We start from the raw sequence: 18,433 nt of genomic DNA on the forward strand, positions 1-18,433 counted from the left end.
GCTATATCTATACTGAAATGTTACGTGATTCCTCTCATGGGTGGCTATTGTTTGGAAGCCATTGTTTCATGACTATAGTCACCTGGCTCCTCATAGCCAGTTCTGTGCTCTCTCAATCACTGTCATACTATTACGTTTGTTCGCAAGAACTCCATAGTTCACACAATGTAATGGGATGATGCATGTATGCAAAAAACTTGGATAAGAATGGAGTAATTAACCAGAGCCAGCAAGGGTTTGTAACAAACAAGTCATGCCAGACTAATCTAATTTCCTTTTATGACTGAATCACTGACTGGGTCAATCAGGGTAATGCGGTGGATATAGTATATATTGATTTCTGTGAAGCATTTGACAAAGTATCTCATAATATACCTATTGAAAAAATGATCAAACATGGGACGGACAAGGCAACTGTTAGGTGGATTCACAACTGGCTGAGTGATCGTACTCAAAGAGTGGTCATAAATGGCTGCACATCCAAGTGGCAGAATGCATCAAGTGGGGTACCACAAGGCTCTGTCCTAGGCCCAGTGTTGTTTAACATTTTTATAAATGATCTGGAGGAGGGAATTGATGGAAAACTGATCAAATTTGCTGACGACACAAAGCTAGGAGGGATAGCTAACACTAGGGAAGTGAGGGAGAGTATTCAAAAAGATCTAGAAAAGCTTGAACAGTGGGCGATTATTAAAAAGTAATAACAGTTTAAAAAAAAACAAAAAACCTTTTTGTCATATTTATAATAAAATAATGTAAAAAAAGCCATGCATAAAAAGTAACGCAATATTTACCCCGCACAGTGAACGTTGTCAGAAAAAGAAATAAAGAACGCCAGAATTGTGCTTTCTTTTGTTAGTCACCCTGTCTCCAAGAAAAAAATGTAATAAAAGGCGATCAAAAAGTCGTATGTATTAAAAAATGGTACCAACAGAAACTACGGGACATCATGCAAAAAATGAGCCTTCGCACAACCTATGTCGACGGAAAAATAAAAGTTATTGCAGTCAGAAGATAGAGAAAGTTTGAAAAAAAAATTATCTTTTAAAAAAAAAAAAAAAAAGTAGTACAACAAAAAAAAAAAACCTATAAGTTTGGTATCGTAATTGTACTGACCCATAGAATAAAGTTTTTCAGGTCATTTTTGTTTTTGTTCAGTGTGTACGCCGTAAAAACAAGACACACTCAAAGATGGCAGAATTTAGTTTTTTTTCCATTTCTCTCCACTTAGAATTTTTTAAACATTTCTCAGTACATTATATGGCACATTAAATAGCACCATTTAGAAGTACAACTCGACCCACAAAAATACAAGCCCTCAGGCAGCTACGGCGATTGGATAAATAAGAGTTATTATTTTTTTAAAAGGCAGGAGGAAAAACCCGAAAATTGGTGGGGGGGAGGGGGGGGGAATGTCCTTAAGGGGTTAAAAAGAGACATTGACAAACTGAAGCAAGTTCAGAGAAGAGCTACCAAGATGGTGAGCAATCTGAAAATCATATCCTATGAGGAACGGGTAAAGGATCTCGGAATGTTTAGCTTGCAAAAAGAAGGCTGAGAGGAGACTTAACAGCGGTCTACAAATATCTGGAGGGCTGTCACAGTGCAGAGGGATCAGCCCTATTCTCATTTGTACAAGGAAGGACTAGAAACAATGGGATGAAACTGAAAGGGAGGAGACACAAATTAGATATTAGAAAAAAACTTTCTGACAGTGAGGGTGATCAATGAGTGGAACAGGTTGCCACATGAGGTGGTGAGTTCTCCTTCAATGGAAGTGTTCAAACAAAGGCTGGACAGACATCTGTCTGGGATGATTTAGTGATCCTGCACTGAGCAGGGGGTTGGACCAGATGACCCTAGAGGTCTCTTTCAACCCTATGATTCTATAAGAGGGAGTCCTTTCTTGTCACACAGCTTCAAGTGACCCTAGAGCATACTCAATATACCATTTAGCAGTTTAAGATCTGAGAGAAACTAACTGATTTGTGTTACTGTATTTCCAGGTACACCCCTTATCCGAACCTTTATCCTGACCAGTCACCTAGTGAGGAATGGACCATGGAGGAACGCTTTCGACCTCTGACCTTCCACGGTCTCATCCTGCGCTCCCAGTTGGTCACCTTACTAGTGAGAGGAGTCTGTTACTCTGAGACGCAGTCTGTAAGTTCTTCCTAACCCTCATATAAAGAAATCTTCTGTTTCCTCCCTTCTTATAGCTTCTTCTTCCTCTTTCATTCCCGTCCATAAGTGTTTGTGATTTGACCATGTTTTCTTGGGTTCATAGTTGTGAACTTTTAATGGACCTTCATGTTGTGTTACTCTAGAGTACCAGTCAGCCGCGCCTCTCCCATGCCGAGATGTCAGAGGACTATCCCCGTTATCCCGACATCCATGATGTCAACCTTACACTTCTCAACCCACGAATGATTGTGGTAAGAACAGGAATTCTTCCATTTTGTTTTCCTTGCTTTTGCAGTAGAGAATGCATCTCTTGAAGCCCTTGTCTGAGGGCATCCTCTTGTGCAAGTGTGTTTAGCTAAATGGGATCATATGGCACATCCACGAACATGCAGCCATGTGATGCCTACATAAAGGGAACCTGTCATCAGATTCAGGTATGTACAGTGCATCCATATATGAATGTTTTTTATTCTAAAACACTGCAGTGTTTCAGAATAAACATATTTCGAAGTATGAGTTGGAGGGGAGCTGGAACAGAGCTTTGAGTTGTATGGGTGGGCTATGCTGGCCGCTACCTGCATGATGCAGGCAGGAAGAATCCATCAAGACCCGGCCCTTCGACTCGAAGCTCCTTTTCAAATCGTACTTCAAAGTAGGTTTATTCTGAAATACCACAGCGTTTCAGAATAAGGCATATTGCACATCTCTATCCCGGGTTCATGCTACCTGTGGTTCAGGCAACATGAACCTGCTGACAGGTTCACTTTAAGAGAGAGGAACACCTTATGATATAATACAGATGTTCAGTGAGCAATATGGCTTAAGAAAGTTGAGTGACTGTAGGAACTACATTTTAGAGTATCGAAGAGCATGTCCGTAAGGAAGCATGGAATGTATCTGTAAATACTGTGTTTCCCTGAAAATAAGACACTGTCTTATATAAATTTTTGCCCCAAAAGAGGCATAGTGTCTTATTTTCGGGGGGGGGTTATACTCGGTTCACGGCGTCCCGGTGCCTCGCGCTGCTGGTCTCCGGTGGCGATGCGGCAGTCTGCAGTGTCCTCCGTGCTGAGATGTCCTCTTCTTTCTGGTGACGGGGCTTTGAATACTCACCTCCAGCAAAGAGCGCTGTGATTGGGTAGAGCGCAAGCCAATCATTGTCGGCGCTCTATGAACCAATCACAGCTATTCAGAGATATCATTCATTGAATGGCTGTGAATCATTGAGCGCCGGCTCTGACTGGTTGACGCATTCAATCCTATCACAGTGCTCGCTTTGCTAGAGGTGGGGTATTCAAAGTCCCGTCACCAGAAAGAAGAGGATATCTCAGTGTGGAGGACACGGCAGCTTGCTGCAGCGCCGGGAACCATCGCGAGGGACAGGTGAGTATTGATGTGTGTTTTTGTTTTTTTTCATGTACTTTAGCTAGGGCATTATTTTCAGAGGAGGGCTTTTATTTCAAGCCTCCCCCGAAAACCAGGGTAGGGCTTATCTTCGGAGTAGGTCTTACTTTGGGGGGGGGCGATAGCTGGGTTGTGTTGCCCAACTTTCCCAGAAAGAAAACAAAAGACTTTGTGCTTTTATAATATAAAAAAGTAAATATACTAAAATGTTTAAATAAATAAATTAAAAAGAATAAACTGCCCTGGCCACTAATTTTCTACCTCGGCCACATCTGGTTTTCTGTCTTTACTAAAAAGGTCCTGGAGTTGGGTGATTATCACCCACATAGAGAGGCCGCATCTAAAACTGAAGGAGAAACAGAAATATTTAAAGCACAAATCGGGTTTTTGCTCTCTGCGCTGTCCACGTATGTTATATATGTTCACATACTGAGATTGCCGTGCAGGAGGAAATTAGGATATTTATTAAGCAAACTACCCTAATACCGAGCATGGGGGAAAATGATGAAGAGATGTTTTTGTTTTTGTTTTTTTTTATTCTAAAAAGGAAAAAGATTATTTATATAATATATATATATATATATATATATATATATATATATATATATATATATATATATATATATATATATATATATATATATATATATATATATATTATTATTTTTTTTTTTTTTCTTTAAAAATTGATCCGATTTGATTAGTTCTGTCGAACTTTTTAAATAGGAGAGCCCCATGAGACCCACCGGGAAAAGAGAAAAACACATTTTAAAACCAAGAATTTAACTTTAGGGTGTACTTGCATTGGTTGGGTCGGCTGCGGTTTTTCTACAGTGGCAAAATGTTCACCTAATGCTGTGGATTTGTTACAGATTTCACCCTTTTGCATTACAAAGGGTTAAATCCATAGCAAACAATTGATATGCTGCAGATTTACAATCCACATAGCATGATGATTACAGAATCCATGCAGATTTTTTTCCACACCATGTGGCTAAAATGTAACTCTCCAACACATGGCTTGTACTGTTGATGCTGCGGATCTTCCATGCAGGAAATCTGCTGCGTTTATGCCCCCTGCGGACATACACTTAGAATGCAGTATTTCCAAAAGGTGCAATTTTGCCCTGGGCACTAAGCCCAAAACAACCGCAGTCAATTGCAACATCACAGAATGAATTAGGTCATGTAATTTTCTGCCGTGCTGCCACAAGGTAGCGCTGTGCCCCATGTAGAAGCAGCTGGCGCATTCTCTAGCTAAAACCCACAGTGACTTCATCTTTCAGAGGGCAGCGCAGCTTTCTCTATGGGAGTTACCAGGCAATATGAAACATGTAGTTTCTATGCAGCCAAACGTCTATCGTATTAGCTTGTCTGAGCATGAGATGACATGCCCTTTATCCATCCAGTTGTCTGATGTTTGCTGTAGTCCTTTATGCCATCTTCTATTATTCTCTTCTCCTTGTGTTACAGGACGTCACTCCTTACATGAACCCATCTCCATTCTCCGTGTCACCGAACACCCCCGTCTCACTGGTCTTCAACCTGTTTAGAACCATGGGTCTTCGGCATCTGCCGGTGGTGAATGCAGTGGGAGAGGTGCGTGATCAGCGGGCCAAAACTTAATTTATAGTGAAAATAACATACAAGGAAGATGATGACGATGATGATAAGCTATGCTACATCTGTTGTAAAGTTCTGCCACACTGAGGTCCAGTTAAAAGGACAATCCTACACCAGCAGTTATAAGCATGAAAAGGAGGTGATCCTGCTGGATTATTTGCTTCCTTAGGCCGCCTGCAGATGGGCGGGTCGGATCCGGCGGCAAGGATTCTTGCCGTGGGACCCGACCCGAGCGCCTGCAGAGAGTGGCGCGTACTTACCCGTGCCCGCCGCTCCGGCTGTTTGATGTGCCGGCTTGCCGGGCAGTGACGTTTCTGTGCGGGGCTCTGCGAGCCCCGCACAGAAATAGAGCATGCCGCGAATTGTTTGCCACGCAAGAATTCGCGCGGCCAAATCGCGGCCGTCTGCATTGGATTGCGTTTGTTAATGCAATCCTATGCAGGCTTCCAGCCGCGGAAAATCCCGCTGCGGAATTTCCACTCGTGTGCAGGCGCCCTTATACTTGACACACACAATGGGTGTTTTTACTGATCACTTTGGGCAGGACATGATCAGTTCAGGCTGATCACTTTATTACTAGTCAGCCGGACACCTCTGTCAGCAGGAAGTGATCAGGACGGTTTTCATCCGCTGAATTTAAGAGATGAATGATTCCATTCACTCACGGCAAGCAGGTATAATTAAAACTGTAAGGAACTATTAGAAAGTTTTAGTGCTTATTCACTCTTTAGCCGTCTTAAGGACCAACCATCAATATGCCTTTTTTCAGTACTGTAGAATAAGGCCTCGTGTCCACGGGCGGGTTGGATTCGCAGCGGGATCTGACCCTGACCGCGGCCAAGGACCCTGCGTACCTGTCCGGTTGCTCTTTTTTTCTGTACTGCGTAAGTGGCGGCCAGCGTACATGCACTGTACATTTTTTTTTTTCAAACTCCTGCTTTGCTGCGGAATCCGGACAGGCTGCGGATCAGACTGCTTTCACTAACTTTAATGGAAGCCGTCTGCATGGAATCCGCACTAAAATAAAGCATGCTGCCATTTGTTTTCCCCATGCGGAATCCGGAAAACAAATCCGCATGTGTAAATTCAAGTGTGAACTGCGGATCTTCCGTAAGGACTCTGCAATTCAAATCCGCCCGTGGACATGAGGCCTGAACTGGGGCAGAGTGCCGCACATAAGCGGGTACTTGGCTGTCTAATGACACCCCAGCTCCTACTCTAACGGCTGTACGTGTACAGGAGCTGCGCCCACACCATCCACAGAGCCCTTTTTAGTCCGGCAGTACTAGTTTGGGGATAGTAGGTGGCAGTTATCTCCTATATAAAATTGTAATTTGGACTCCCTGCCTAATAGACTTTTCTTATCATGTTTTCCTGTAACAGATTGTCGGAATAGTAACGCGGCATAATTTAACCCATGAATCCCTACAAGCGCGGCTGCGGCAGCACTACATGACCTCCTGATACCGCCGTCCTACCTGAACTGGTAACTCATCAAGAAACTGGAACCCTACAGTTGCCCTGGTCCAGGTGGTCGAGCTTTCCAAAGACTCCTAGCATGGGTTCTGCCGTATTGAAGATGGGCTTTTGTAATCACTCCAGCGCCGGCCAGCTCCAGCTCTCCTTTTTCTGCACCTTCAATTACCTCCTTATATAAGATCATCTCTCTGTTAAGTACTGATGTATGTTCTTGGATGAAGTTACAATTCGCATGAGGACAAACCATTCCGGCCTTATAGGGACCCTCCACCCGCTGAATGTCACATCCATACCGCGTGTCTATATATACATCTCCGTGCTTCTCCGGTCACTGTTGGTCCCATGTGGAGACACTCTGATCCAGAAGGGGCTCCTGTCTTACACATGGAAATCAATGTGAAACATCCAGCCCCCACAGTGTGTAATACACATACATGCAGATTGATTTGAGGGTCCAAGCGTCTATAATCGTGAGACTGTGGCTTCTGGCCAATGGTCATCTGTCACATGGCCATTTTTTTCTCTGTTCGTGATTAGTATACTTTGTAGTACTAAATTGGGCCAATAACTTTCCATATCAACAGTCTGACCAAATGTAGTCTGGGTCTAAGGTACTAAAACAAAGAGTATAATTCTTCTTTAAAGGGAAAGTCCACTTAGGTGTCTATGACCTTTTAGAAGGTTCCTCTGAGTCTGGGATCTCACTCCAAAGTACAGAAGCTCTATAGGAAGCTCCAGGCACTTTGGCGCTGCTCAGAGATTTCTTCTAATAGATCTGACACAACACGCCTACCAAAAGTCCATTCAAATCAATGACTGTGGGAGTCATATTGCTAATACAAAGGGGTTTGCACTTTATATTGCCTTCTCATTATGGAAATTGTTGGTAGCTGAGGTCAGGATTCACCTATATGAGCTTCTCATGTGTTTATGGCATAGCAGCAGATTGTTTTGCGTGGATCTTCTGAATGGCTTGTGTATGGCACAGATACAGGCCAATGTATATACAGAGATTTCTGGCTCCCTGGCCCTCATCGGTGTAGGATATGGAAAGCATGGCTCTGTGGGATGGAGCTTATGCTGATGCTGGGTTTCACACCGCAGTAATAGCATGCAACTGCATCCTCGCCCGCCCATGGTGGCCAATGACTGCACTATTTTGCCAATAAATGGGCAGTAATACCATTCTAATCGTGCAGCCGCCTGCCACCATGGACGGGTTTTCAGCGGCATGTAGCTGTTGCAGCTTCGTGATTCATTCAGAACAACAGCTATATATATATATATATGTTGCTGTAAATGGCTCAGGGGTCCATTGAATTGAATAGTTGGTCAGTTTGCATATCTCCACCCATTATTCTTAAAGGGAAACTCCAGTGAAATGAATGTGAATCTTTAACCTGAGCTCATGGAGTCTGAAGCCTGTTCTATCACTGCATAGTAAGTCATGCACAGGAAGTGCTTTGGTTGCTGCACAGTAACAGGCCATGTATGTATCGGGTGACCACCCGGGGCACCATCATCCTGAGTGATCTGCTGTTTTCCCCCAAGCTGCTTTCTATCAATGATATATTGTCCTGTGTCGGTGGTCATTAAATGGTTCAGGTAAGTTGTTAGACATTCCCATCAGTGACATGGCATCTAGGATAGCTCCAGCTTACTAATGTACATCCTACCACAGTGCTGGGTACTTGAGCAGGCTTTCAGGGCATTCTGGAATTGGTAGCATTAGAGATCCATAGAGTAGTAAAGCCTGCATCATGTCCTTCTCTGAAATGTTTACAGCATGTACAATTTCATAGTCACCTCTGTACTCCGTCCCATGAAGGGGCTGTCAGCCCAATACTGGACTCCCACCTGTGTCCCCTCAGACGGTTCCTCAGCTGATCCTCTGTGCATGATTCCCAGTCCCTGTATAAAAAGCCACAGGCTCTGCAATAGTCAAGAGCCCTACAGACACCGCAGAGTCCTGCAGAGGCTTTAGAGCTTTAGTCACAGAGGGGAGGTGGGATCTGAAGACCCCGTTCCTGACTATTATCCCTAGCAGATAACATCCACCAAAGGCTGCGGGTCAGTAAACTGGGAGCGGAATGTCTGGATGCTCAGTTTTAGGTTGACTTTATAAAGTCTATGTATACTAATTCCTCTGCCCTGAAATGCGTGGTGTTCAGGGCGCGTTAATCGAATGATGAATATGGAATATTTTGGACCAATGCTTTTTTTTTTCTTTACAATGGCAGAACATTTATTTTTGCTAAAATGTCATGGAAATCAGTCATCCGGACTTTGTACAGCCGCTCTGCGCTAAGCGGGCATTGTTTTTCATGCTGCTAAGGAAGTGGGGGGTTTTGTTTGTTCTTTTTTGAAAAGGTTATTTTGTGTTTTGCAACCTATAAGATAGAAATGATGTTTAAAACCTGGAATCCTTCTATGTTTACTAAACCTGTACCTGCTACAGTGTATCCGAAGGGTTAATTAAAGGGTCACTTCTGGCAAAAGTGATATATGGCAGATGTGCTAAGCAAAATGCACTAAACGGGGGTACATGCCATGTGGCAGATTCCTTATGTGAATAAGACACTTTTTTTTTTCTTTTACATTCCACTAGACAGATTTGAAAAGTGAATCACAAAGGAGGCGTGGCTAAAGATTCCAAAATGCGGTAGGTTATTAATGGCATGTGCCACAATTATGGTGCAAAATACTGGTCTAAAGGGAGCCAACCAAAATGGAACAATGCCTCCACAGCACCACCTATTGGAAGGTAGCATTCCTGAAAGGTCTGACAGTGATTTGCAGGAATACTACTTTCCAATAGGTGGCACTGCAGAGGCATTGTTCCATCTTCCATTTGCATCAGTTTTGCCCAGATTGTAGCTCCATCTCTGAACACTGATCTACTTATCTTGAGAGGCTTCAGATTCTTAGACCCCATTTACACTTAAAGATAATCACTCAAAACTCACTCAAACGATAGTTCAAGTGACACTTTTGTGCGATTATCTTTGCATACTTTATAGTAGCTAATTATCTACTATAGAATATGCAAGCAGAGCGGGACACAGTCGCGGCCACTAACAGAGGAATACAGCTGTTTTGTATAAGCAAACCGATGTATTCTTCTCCTCTCTGACTATCAGTGTCCCCGCTGTGAATCCACAGCAGAACACAGTCACAGAGAATCTTATCAGTGCAGCCGCAGGTAACAGCTGTTCGCTCAATTCTAGCAAGCTAGAATTCAGCGATCAGCGACTCGTACACGAAAACTATGTTATGTCCTTGTATTTAGACAGAACGACAATCGCTCAAAAGATGGCTTCGAGCGATTCTCGTTGTGTCTAAATGGGCCTTTACTTGTCATGTCTTCTACTTTAGTCCCATTCAAATCTGCATTTAAAATTCCCTAACACCCCAGCAATTAGAGAGGTGTAATAATGTTGTACTCTGCTGCTCAGCAGGCTGGGATTTTTTTTTTTCCTTCAGTCGATTGTACATTGTCTTGTGATTGCACTTTCCAGAATGTAAATCACTAGCACAAGCTGTACGCAGACCCTGAAGCTCAGCACCCTGGGAGCCAACTGGAAACCAACACAGGTGGCATTGCAGCTCTGGATGTGAATGAAGTACTTACGCATCCCCCATGACGTTTTACTAATTCGAGTTGTGCATCAGAGTGTATGTACAGATGTAGCAGAGCTGAACTTGTCATTCCTTTAAAATGATCTACCAGACTATAAAATAGAGGGGAGGTGCACAATGCGTGTGCTGGAGCCGAGGGTCCCAATGTGCCGCAGCAGTCCGGGGCGACACAAACTTGTTCTTCTTACAGCAAGTTTTCATTTGTTTCCATTGTAGCTTCTTTCATCCCTGCTTTTTCTGTAGATATAGCCTCATAAGGGCTTAATTTTTGTGGAAAAAGTTTTGTTTTTAAGGGTACCATTTAATGTATTAGAAAACTTTAACACTTAAAGTAGAATGGAATGAAGAAAAGTTTCTGTCTTTTGGGTTTCACTTTTGTTATTGAGCAGTAAAAAAATTGTTGTGTTTTTTTTTATTCTACATGTTCATACAATTACAGTGATACCAAATTTTATATAGTTTTTGTTTCACTGCTTTTAAGAAAATACTTTTTCTTTTTTTCTTCTTTTTAATAGATTTGTGTTGCCAAATTCAGAGCCCTCTAACTTAGATTTTCCAGTCGATGGAGCTCTGTGAGTACCTGTTTTTTGCAGGGCAAATTTGAGTGTTTTTTTTTTTTTTTTTAATTTATTTATTTATTTTTTTCTTTAATTTTATTTATGGGGGAGCCAAGGTGACAGAGTAATTCTGATATTTCATACTTTTTGTCTGTATTGCAGTGTATTATATAGTGTGGTGTCATCCTGTTACACCCTGTAATAGGTGTCCTACAGTGAAGGCAGGTTGAAGGCTTTCACTAAGCTTTTAACTATGACAGACATACCTCCCTCGGTCTAACCACTTGGATGCTGCGGTCCAAATTGATAATCCCTATAGGATTGCGAACCAGATACATTGGCCATATACAAGCAAAAGGTAGTGCCAGATGACAAACTCTGCTGTGATGCATCTGTATATATGTATACTAGAGATGTACGTACCGTCCTAATTGAAGGATTTCTTGCAGGTTGTGGCTACAGACCATCCAGTCATGATGTAACAATGTAGTAGTAATAATATACCACTAATTATTTGTTTGCACTAATCATCTACTTTCCGTTTCTCCACTGTATATTCGGTTGTCTAGATTTATTTTTGTTACGTATTTAATTTAATTTGCAATTTTTCAGTATTACCAATTCATGTCTAAATAAAAGGAAAATGTCGCCAAGTGTAGCTCTACTTTATGTATCTCAGGTTGGGTTGTCTTGTGTGCAGCTGGAACATTTGAGTGGTCTTCACTGTGTAGTGTCAATCGAACATCACACTAGCCATTGACACTGGGCGACGGACCATTAGCGGGCTCCATAATGGGAACAAGTATGGGCAAAATAAAAAAACGGGATCTGTGGGAACATGACTGGGTTCACACAGGGCATAAATGTTGCAGAATGACCGCAGCGGGACCACACGGCAGAAATGCAGCTTTTAAACTCGTGCCGAACGGGTTTTAAAGCAGCTTCACCGCCAGCATTCTGCTGTGGCGATTAAAAGTGACATGCCGAGGCTATGACTTCCATCCAGCATATCCGTTTCAGCACAGCTTGGCTGCAACTGCTTCTCCGCAGCGTGTGGGTGAGATTTTGGCAAATCTCGTCCACTTTGCTGCTTTATCCCGGGATAAAAATTGCCAGCGGAATTTCCATGCAGAAAGTCTGCACTGAAATTCTGTGGCAATTCCGCCCCGCGTGAACCCAGCCTAAAGGTATACATCCTATCCTGCTGGTCAAAGGCTCTGCCACGTCCACCGTAAGTATTAATCTCATTATATATAGTGGCTGACTATGTAGACCCAGTGTTTCTGAACTCCAGGGCTCATTGCCCCCAACAGGTCATGTTTTCAGGATCTCCTTCCTATTGGACAGGGCTGTAATTCTGATCTGTGCCTCAGAAATGGTTCTCTCTATAGAAGATCCTCTATTAGGACCCATTGGGGATACCTGAGTTGAGCTACAGTGATGTAGACCATAGGCCCTGGCTATATCTCAGATGTGGGTCATTTACTACCAGTGCTGCCTGTATATATCGCCACCTTTCTGTACTGGCATTCAGTGTTGGGCTCTCTGCACATAACCTTTTTATCTCTGGCGCTGGTTCTGCTGTAGGTTTCCATCTAAGAAGCAGAAAACCTGCATACAGACAGACTGGGATTGAGCTCAATATGTGAGACCATCGGTGTCCCCATGAGTCTTTAAAGGGGCACTAACTTTACAGACAACTACTGCTCATCTATTAGCTTGTATAAGGCCGGGCTCACATGACCATATGGTAAAACACGGTGTAAAAAAGGCAGCATTGTACCGGCATGTGGAGTTGTGTATCACTGCGCTTGTGATTGTATATGCCTGCGCATAACAGCGTATCTCATGCATGCTGTCATGCACTGACTTCCTGGTTTCTTTTATATATTTTTTTTCAACTTGTGTATATATAGTGTTTTATATGCACCCATAGAGCACAATAGGGCTCTAGCGTGTATAACGCGCGGTACAATAGAACACATGCTGTGTGTGTCGTGTCCCCCCCCCCCCCCATGCATGTATTATATGCATTGAATATACTGAAGTGTGAAAGGATTAATGTACTTTAATTGACTGCACTCACCGCTATTATGCGTGCGTACTACACAATTAATTTATGCTGGTGTGACCCCTTGGCTCATAATTTCTGTAATACACTGACATTAAAAATGTTGTTACTTTACTACTGGGAATAATTTTTAAAGTGGCTGCTACTAGGGGGGTCTCCCTTCCAGCCTCTCTGCCATCCATTCTCTGTCATTAGGTACCGAGCATCAGTAGTAACAAGGACATAGGGATGTTTCCTTAGCTTTCCCCCACCCCATTGCTATCTTCCCAGAGGCTGCATGCTGACAAATCTGCAGACATTGTTATAACGATCTCTAGAATCTCTGCCTCTACTGGGAGTCTGCGTGTGTGTATATTGGGTTTACTCACAATTTGGCCAGAAGACCTGACTCCTCCGGGGAGAGCCAAAGACTGAGTAAGACGCTGTTCCCCTGTAGATTGTACCACAGAATGTGCCACGCAACATGAAAATCGGGGCAAGCAAGTGCAGGACAGTGTACTACTGGCAGAATACTACGCTTGCAACTTGTCTCTTGGACGAAAATCGATTGCAAACAAAGGAACAAGAAATAAAGACGACCACCTGAAAATCAGAAATTAGGCCACCTGCAGACGTCCGAGTCGGATTGCAGCGGAATGCAGACCCATGTCCCTGCAGAGGCCTGCGGCTCACCCACTCCCGACGTCTTCTGTCTCCGCTATGTGCCAGGTGACGGCCAGCCGGCGCATGCTCAGAGTGGAGCTGGCCCGTCACTGCTGATATTTCTGTGCAGGCCTCTGCAAGACCCGCACCGAAATAGAGCATGCCGCGATTTGTTTTCCACGCGTGTGCAGGGGGCCTTACAGACATGAGAAAGGATGCAAACAGCAGCAAATGAGTGTGTAAGGAGAACCTGTTGTATTTTGGAAAGCTTGGATTTAGCCTCGGGTTTCCCTCATTACATTGAAATGAATGAATGCATCAGTAAATTTTGCACAACACACAGAGCACACTCCAGATTTGAAAATCTGCATCATAACTCGCATCTGCAGTGGAATTATTTCACTGTTGGCTAAAACCCTATTCACTAATGTTGCACTGTCCATTGACCGGTGGTGTGGTAAAATTCTGCAACAAGTATGCGGTGTGTGAGACCGGCCTAAAGCGCATTCAAAACATTAGACCCAAAATTTAACATAGTTCAGGGGTATGGTCTGAGATCTATCAGAGATCCCACCTATACAAATACTGACACCAAACCACTCCAACTAATTCAGACTCGAACCTCTAGACAAAAACCCCTAAATACAGACCACGGAGTTTGCAGCTCTGCTCTTTCTCCAGGCTCTGCACCTAAAGGTCATGTGACTTTTTTTTTGTACAGGAAGGGGTCCTGCACATGGTTGCTTCAGGAATCACTGCGAAATGCAGTTTTGCTTTGCTTTTTTCTGCACTAAAACTGCAGTGTGCATTAAATTTTCGGTGCTTTGGCTAGCTATATAGGCCCTTCAGGAGCCGAAGGTAGCTGCCAAAACTGCTGATAATACAATCTGCCAGTGATAGATTATAAATTTAGACACTCGGGGGAGGGAAGGAAAACAAAAAACTACCTAGTGAAGAGTTATAACATTTATGTAGTATGGCACCACCTGGTGTTCAGAGTGTATAGCAACGTGTGTCCACCTATTGTGCCGAGTGCTGGAAGATGCACATGGTCAGTCATTTTCCGACAGCCGAGTCTCTACATGTTGATCCTCTTTTCACGATGGCCAGTACAAATAGTAACCTGGCCCATTGTATATGGAAACTAAGAAGAATATGGTTGGCTTCCAGAAGGGAAAAGAGACTGATACTGACCAGAACTTGCCCACAGCTGGACAGATTAGTAGCTGCACCATGGGGGACATGGAAGCAAAAAATGAGCTTTAGGGTGAAGTCACACGAACGTATATCGGCTCGGTTTTTACGCCGAGCCGATATACATTGTCCTCGTGTGCAGGGGGGGGGGAGGATGGAAGAGCCAGGAGAAGGAACTGAGCTCCTGCCCCCCTCTCCGCCCCTCTGCACTATTTGCAATGGGAAGAGGCGGGGTTGGGCTAAGTTCTGAGAATTAGCCCCGCCCCTGTCCCACCTCTCCCAATTGCAAATAGTGCAGAGAGGTGGAGAGGAGGCAGAGAGGGGGGCGGGAGCTCAGTTCCTGCTCCTGGCTCTTCCATCCTCCCCCCCCCCCCCCCCCTTGCAGAGGAGAACAATGTATATCGGCTTGGCGTAAAAACCGAGCCGATATACGTTCGTGTGACTTCACCCGAAAGCTGTTTTTTATATTAGAAACCCTTAATAACGCTACATCCTGGAGCGTTAGGTGTTTAAAAAACTCGACCTTCCATGACATTACTTTATCGATGGGGATCGGGAACCCATACAATGCAAGTGCCCGCTGTTTCTCTCAGCCACTGACCCGCTGTTAATGGTTTAAATGTCCTATTTGGAGTTTGGGGTGTCGTTTTGGCTGCCGTGGCAGCAGGGACCTTCTGAAAGCCCCCGGAGCTGCTATTGCAGATTGCCTATCAAGCCATTCCTGTGATGTGGCCTGATGGACTGTCTGTCAGATCGCAGTATAATGTAGTGCTGTGGTATTGTGTTATACTGCAGGAGCGATCAAACCATCGCAAGTTTAAAAAAAAGATGTAAAGATCAGTTCAAAAAAGTTTTATTAAAACAAAACGTAATAAAAGTTAAAAAAAAAAAACCCTTTCTCATACTACTAATAAAAAGCAAAAGCATATTGGATAAGGCTGCGTCCATAAGTCTGATATATCAAAGTAATGCATTATTTATCCCGCACGGTGAACATCGTCAAAAAAAAATACACAACGCCGGAATTCCACTTTTTTTTGGTCTCTCCCATCTGCAAAAATGTAATAAGTGATCAAAAAGTCAGATGTCCTCCACCATGGTAGCAATAGCAACTACAGGCCAACAGAAAAATAAGAGTTACAGCTGTCAGAAGATGGAAGCAGAATTTTTTTTTTCCAGAGATATTTAATTTTTTTGGAAGTAGTACAGTAAAAAATATCTGTGTAAGTTTGGTACAGAAGTAATCATACTGACCCATAGAATAAAGTTATTGTATCACATTTGCTGCAGTGTACACCGTAAAAACAACAACTCCACCCCCTCCCAAAGATGGCAGAATTTTTTTCTCCATTTCACTCCACTATTTTTCAGTACATTATATGGTACATTAAATAGTACTATTTAGAAATACAACTTGTCCCACAAAGCCAAGTCCTCAGACAGCGACCTGGATAGAGAAATTAAAAGTTAAGATTTTTTTTTTTAAGTGACGAGGAAAAAAACAAAAATTAATAAAAAAAAGGGTTACATCCTTAAGGGGTTAAAGGCAATGATTACAAATTTTACGATGCTCCGTTCACTTCATTGGAACCACCAGTGATTGACTTCACTGTTTGTCTATCTCCGGTGGTCCCATTGAAATGAATTATTTATCTCATGCAGTGAACCCTGGAACCAAAAACTTGGCATCACTACAACTGTTGGGGGACTATTACAGATTTGGCAGCAGGGATTGGCAGCTTCAAGTTACACCTCTATAGCTCATGTATAGATGGAATATTACCTCTATAGTGGCACCTAGTGGTAGTCTAGTCAATGTCAGACTTTTTAACAAACCTTGTACTAATGATTGGGAATTTCTAGACTCTTCTCCAGAAGAATGCAGTATCTTTTCGAGCCAAAACCCATACTGATGGTGCGGTATTTTGACTCTGTGTTCAGAAGCACTATCTTTTCTCCTTAGGGAGAGCACCTAGACGGTGAGTGAGGAGACTCAAATGGCCATGCATGCTCCTCTGGGTAATATGCAAATAAGGGAGATGAAATAAAACCTCTACAGTGCCACCTATTGGAAGGCAGCATTCCTTCAAGCCAAAGTCAGACTTTTTATACAAGCCTTGTAACAATGACTGGGAATTACCCCTTTCCAATCCACTGTCTGACCTCTGAAGACATTATGAATGATATAAGGCTGTACAGCCCTGATGTTAGAAGCCTCTTTGCGGTCGGAGCCTATCCAACGTCACCTCATTCAGTACTGGCTTTAGCCAGCATATAGCGCCGTTGTATAATGGCAGAAAAAGAGTAAGCCCCCTAGGAAAACCAGGATACAACTTGGATTGGAAAGGGTTAAAAGCAAAGCCAGACTCCATTTAAGTCCCAGTCATTGTTACAAGGCCTGTTTAAAAAGTCTGACTTTGGCTTGAAGGAATGCTGCCATCCAATAGGTGGCAATGTAGAGGTTTTAGCCCATCTCCCTTATTTGCATATTACCCAGAGGAGCGTGCATTGCCATTTGAGTCTCCTCACTCACCATCTAGGTGCTCTCCCTAAGGAGAAAAGATAGCGTTTCTGACCCACCATCCCAGGCTTCTTACTAGCAAAGCAAGACTCCTACAGTACATTGATGAAGGGCAAAAACCCTGAAACAGCTGTCTGCGCATGGAGTCTGGCTTGGCTTTTAATTCCCAGTCATTGTTACAAGGCTTGTATAAAAAGTCTGACTTTGGCTCGAAGGAATGCTGCCTTACAATAGGTGGCACTGTACGGATTTTATTCCATCACCCTCTGTTATGCGGAAATACTGTGGATTTTGCTGTAGAATTTTCTGCTGCATGTAAACACACCCTGAGGCTGGGCTCACATGGGGTGAAAATTCTACAGCAAAATCTGCAGCATTTCCCCATAAGGCACAAAGTCAAAATACGCAAAAGTCTGCCTCAAACCCGCAATACTTGGTGCAGACTTTATTGACTACTGTTGTGCAGCATTTAACCCCTGATTGGGAAAACATGACCTGTTGGGGGGTGCATGAGGACTGGAGCTTGGGAACCGCTGCACTAATCCATGCACATACGTACAAGACCCCTAGCTGTGTGTACAGGACTGCTTATTAGCTTCAGTAGATGGGAACATGCTCATTTATATACCGACAACAAGAGGGAACTTCAAATGAAGTTTAGAAAAAAGTTGCAGATCTTTTCATTCTTCTATATACTGACCAAGCTTTATTTCTACAACACCCAACAACGCGGTGACCTGACACTCCCCCGTCACTCCACCATTTTTCTGAAGCTCTGGGCAAGTTTTTGCATCTTCTGTGCAGTAGACGCACTAATCTTCTTCCAGCCACACATCAATACAGCGACTGATGTTACTTTCCTTAGGACTTCAATGCTGCAAGTGCCTGCTGAGATTAAAGAGCCTGACAAGTCCCTGGGAGGACCAACAGATGCCTTGCAAGAATCCTGAAGAACGCCCCCTCTTGGTGGCTTCATGTAGAGATGAGAACTCATTAAACTTGTGTGTTTAGATGGAGATGCCGGTGTGAGCCAACACTACATCATTTCAGGATGTATCTGGGGTACAGAGATAATGACAACAGCTGCAGAGCCGACGCCGCGAGGGTTGTAAAAACGCA

At 43.4% G+C, this 18,433-nt stretch overlaps 1 protein-coding gene across 1 annotated transcript in view; it reads left to right on the forward strand.

Moving 5' to 3' along the window:
• CLCN6 (chloride voltage-gated channel 6) overlaps positions 1-11,539 on the forward strand; it is a 35,704-nt gene extending 24,165 nt beyond the window's left edge. The window contains exons 20-23 of the mRNA XM_066607468.1: positions 2,007-2,163; positions 2,328-2,435; positions 5,062-5,187; positions 6,595-11,539. Coding sequence (XP_066463565.1) covers positions 2,007-2,163; positions 2,328-2,435; positions 5,062-5,187; positions 6,595-6,675 — 472 coding nt within the window. The 3' untranslated portion in view covers positions 6,676-11,539. The remainder of the gene's footprint in view (positions 1-2,006; positions 2,164-2,327; positions 2,436-5,061; positions 5,188-6,594) is intronic.
• The last annotated feature ends 6,894 nt before the right edge of the window (positions 11,540-18,433 follow it).

Source organism: Eleutherodactylus coqui, chromosome 6, assembly GCF_035609145.1.
Source record: "Eleutherodactylus coqui strain aEleCoq1 chromosome 6, aEleCoq1.hap1, whole genome shotgun sequence".
NCBI classification, from domain to species: Eukaryota; Metazoa; Chordata; class Amphibia; order Anura; family Eleutherodactylidae; genus Eleutherodactylus; species Eleutherodactylus coqui.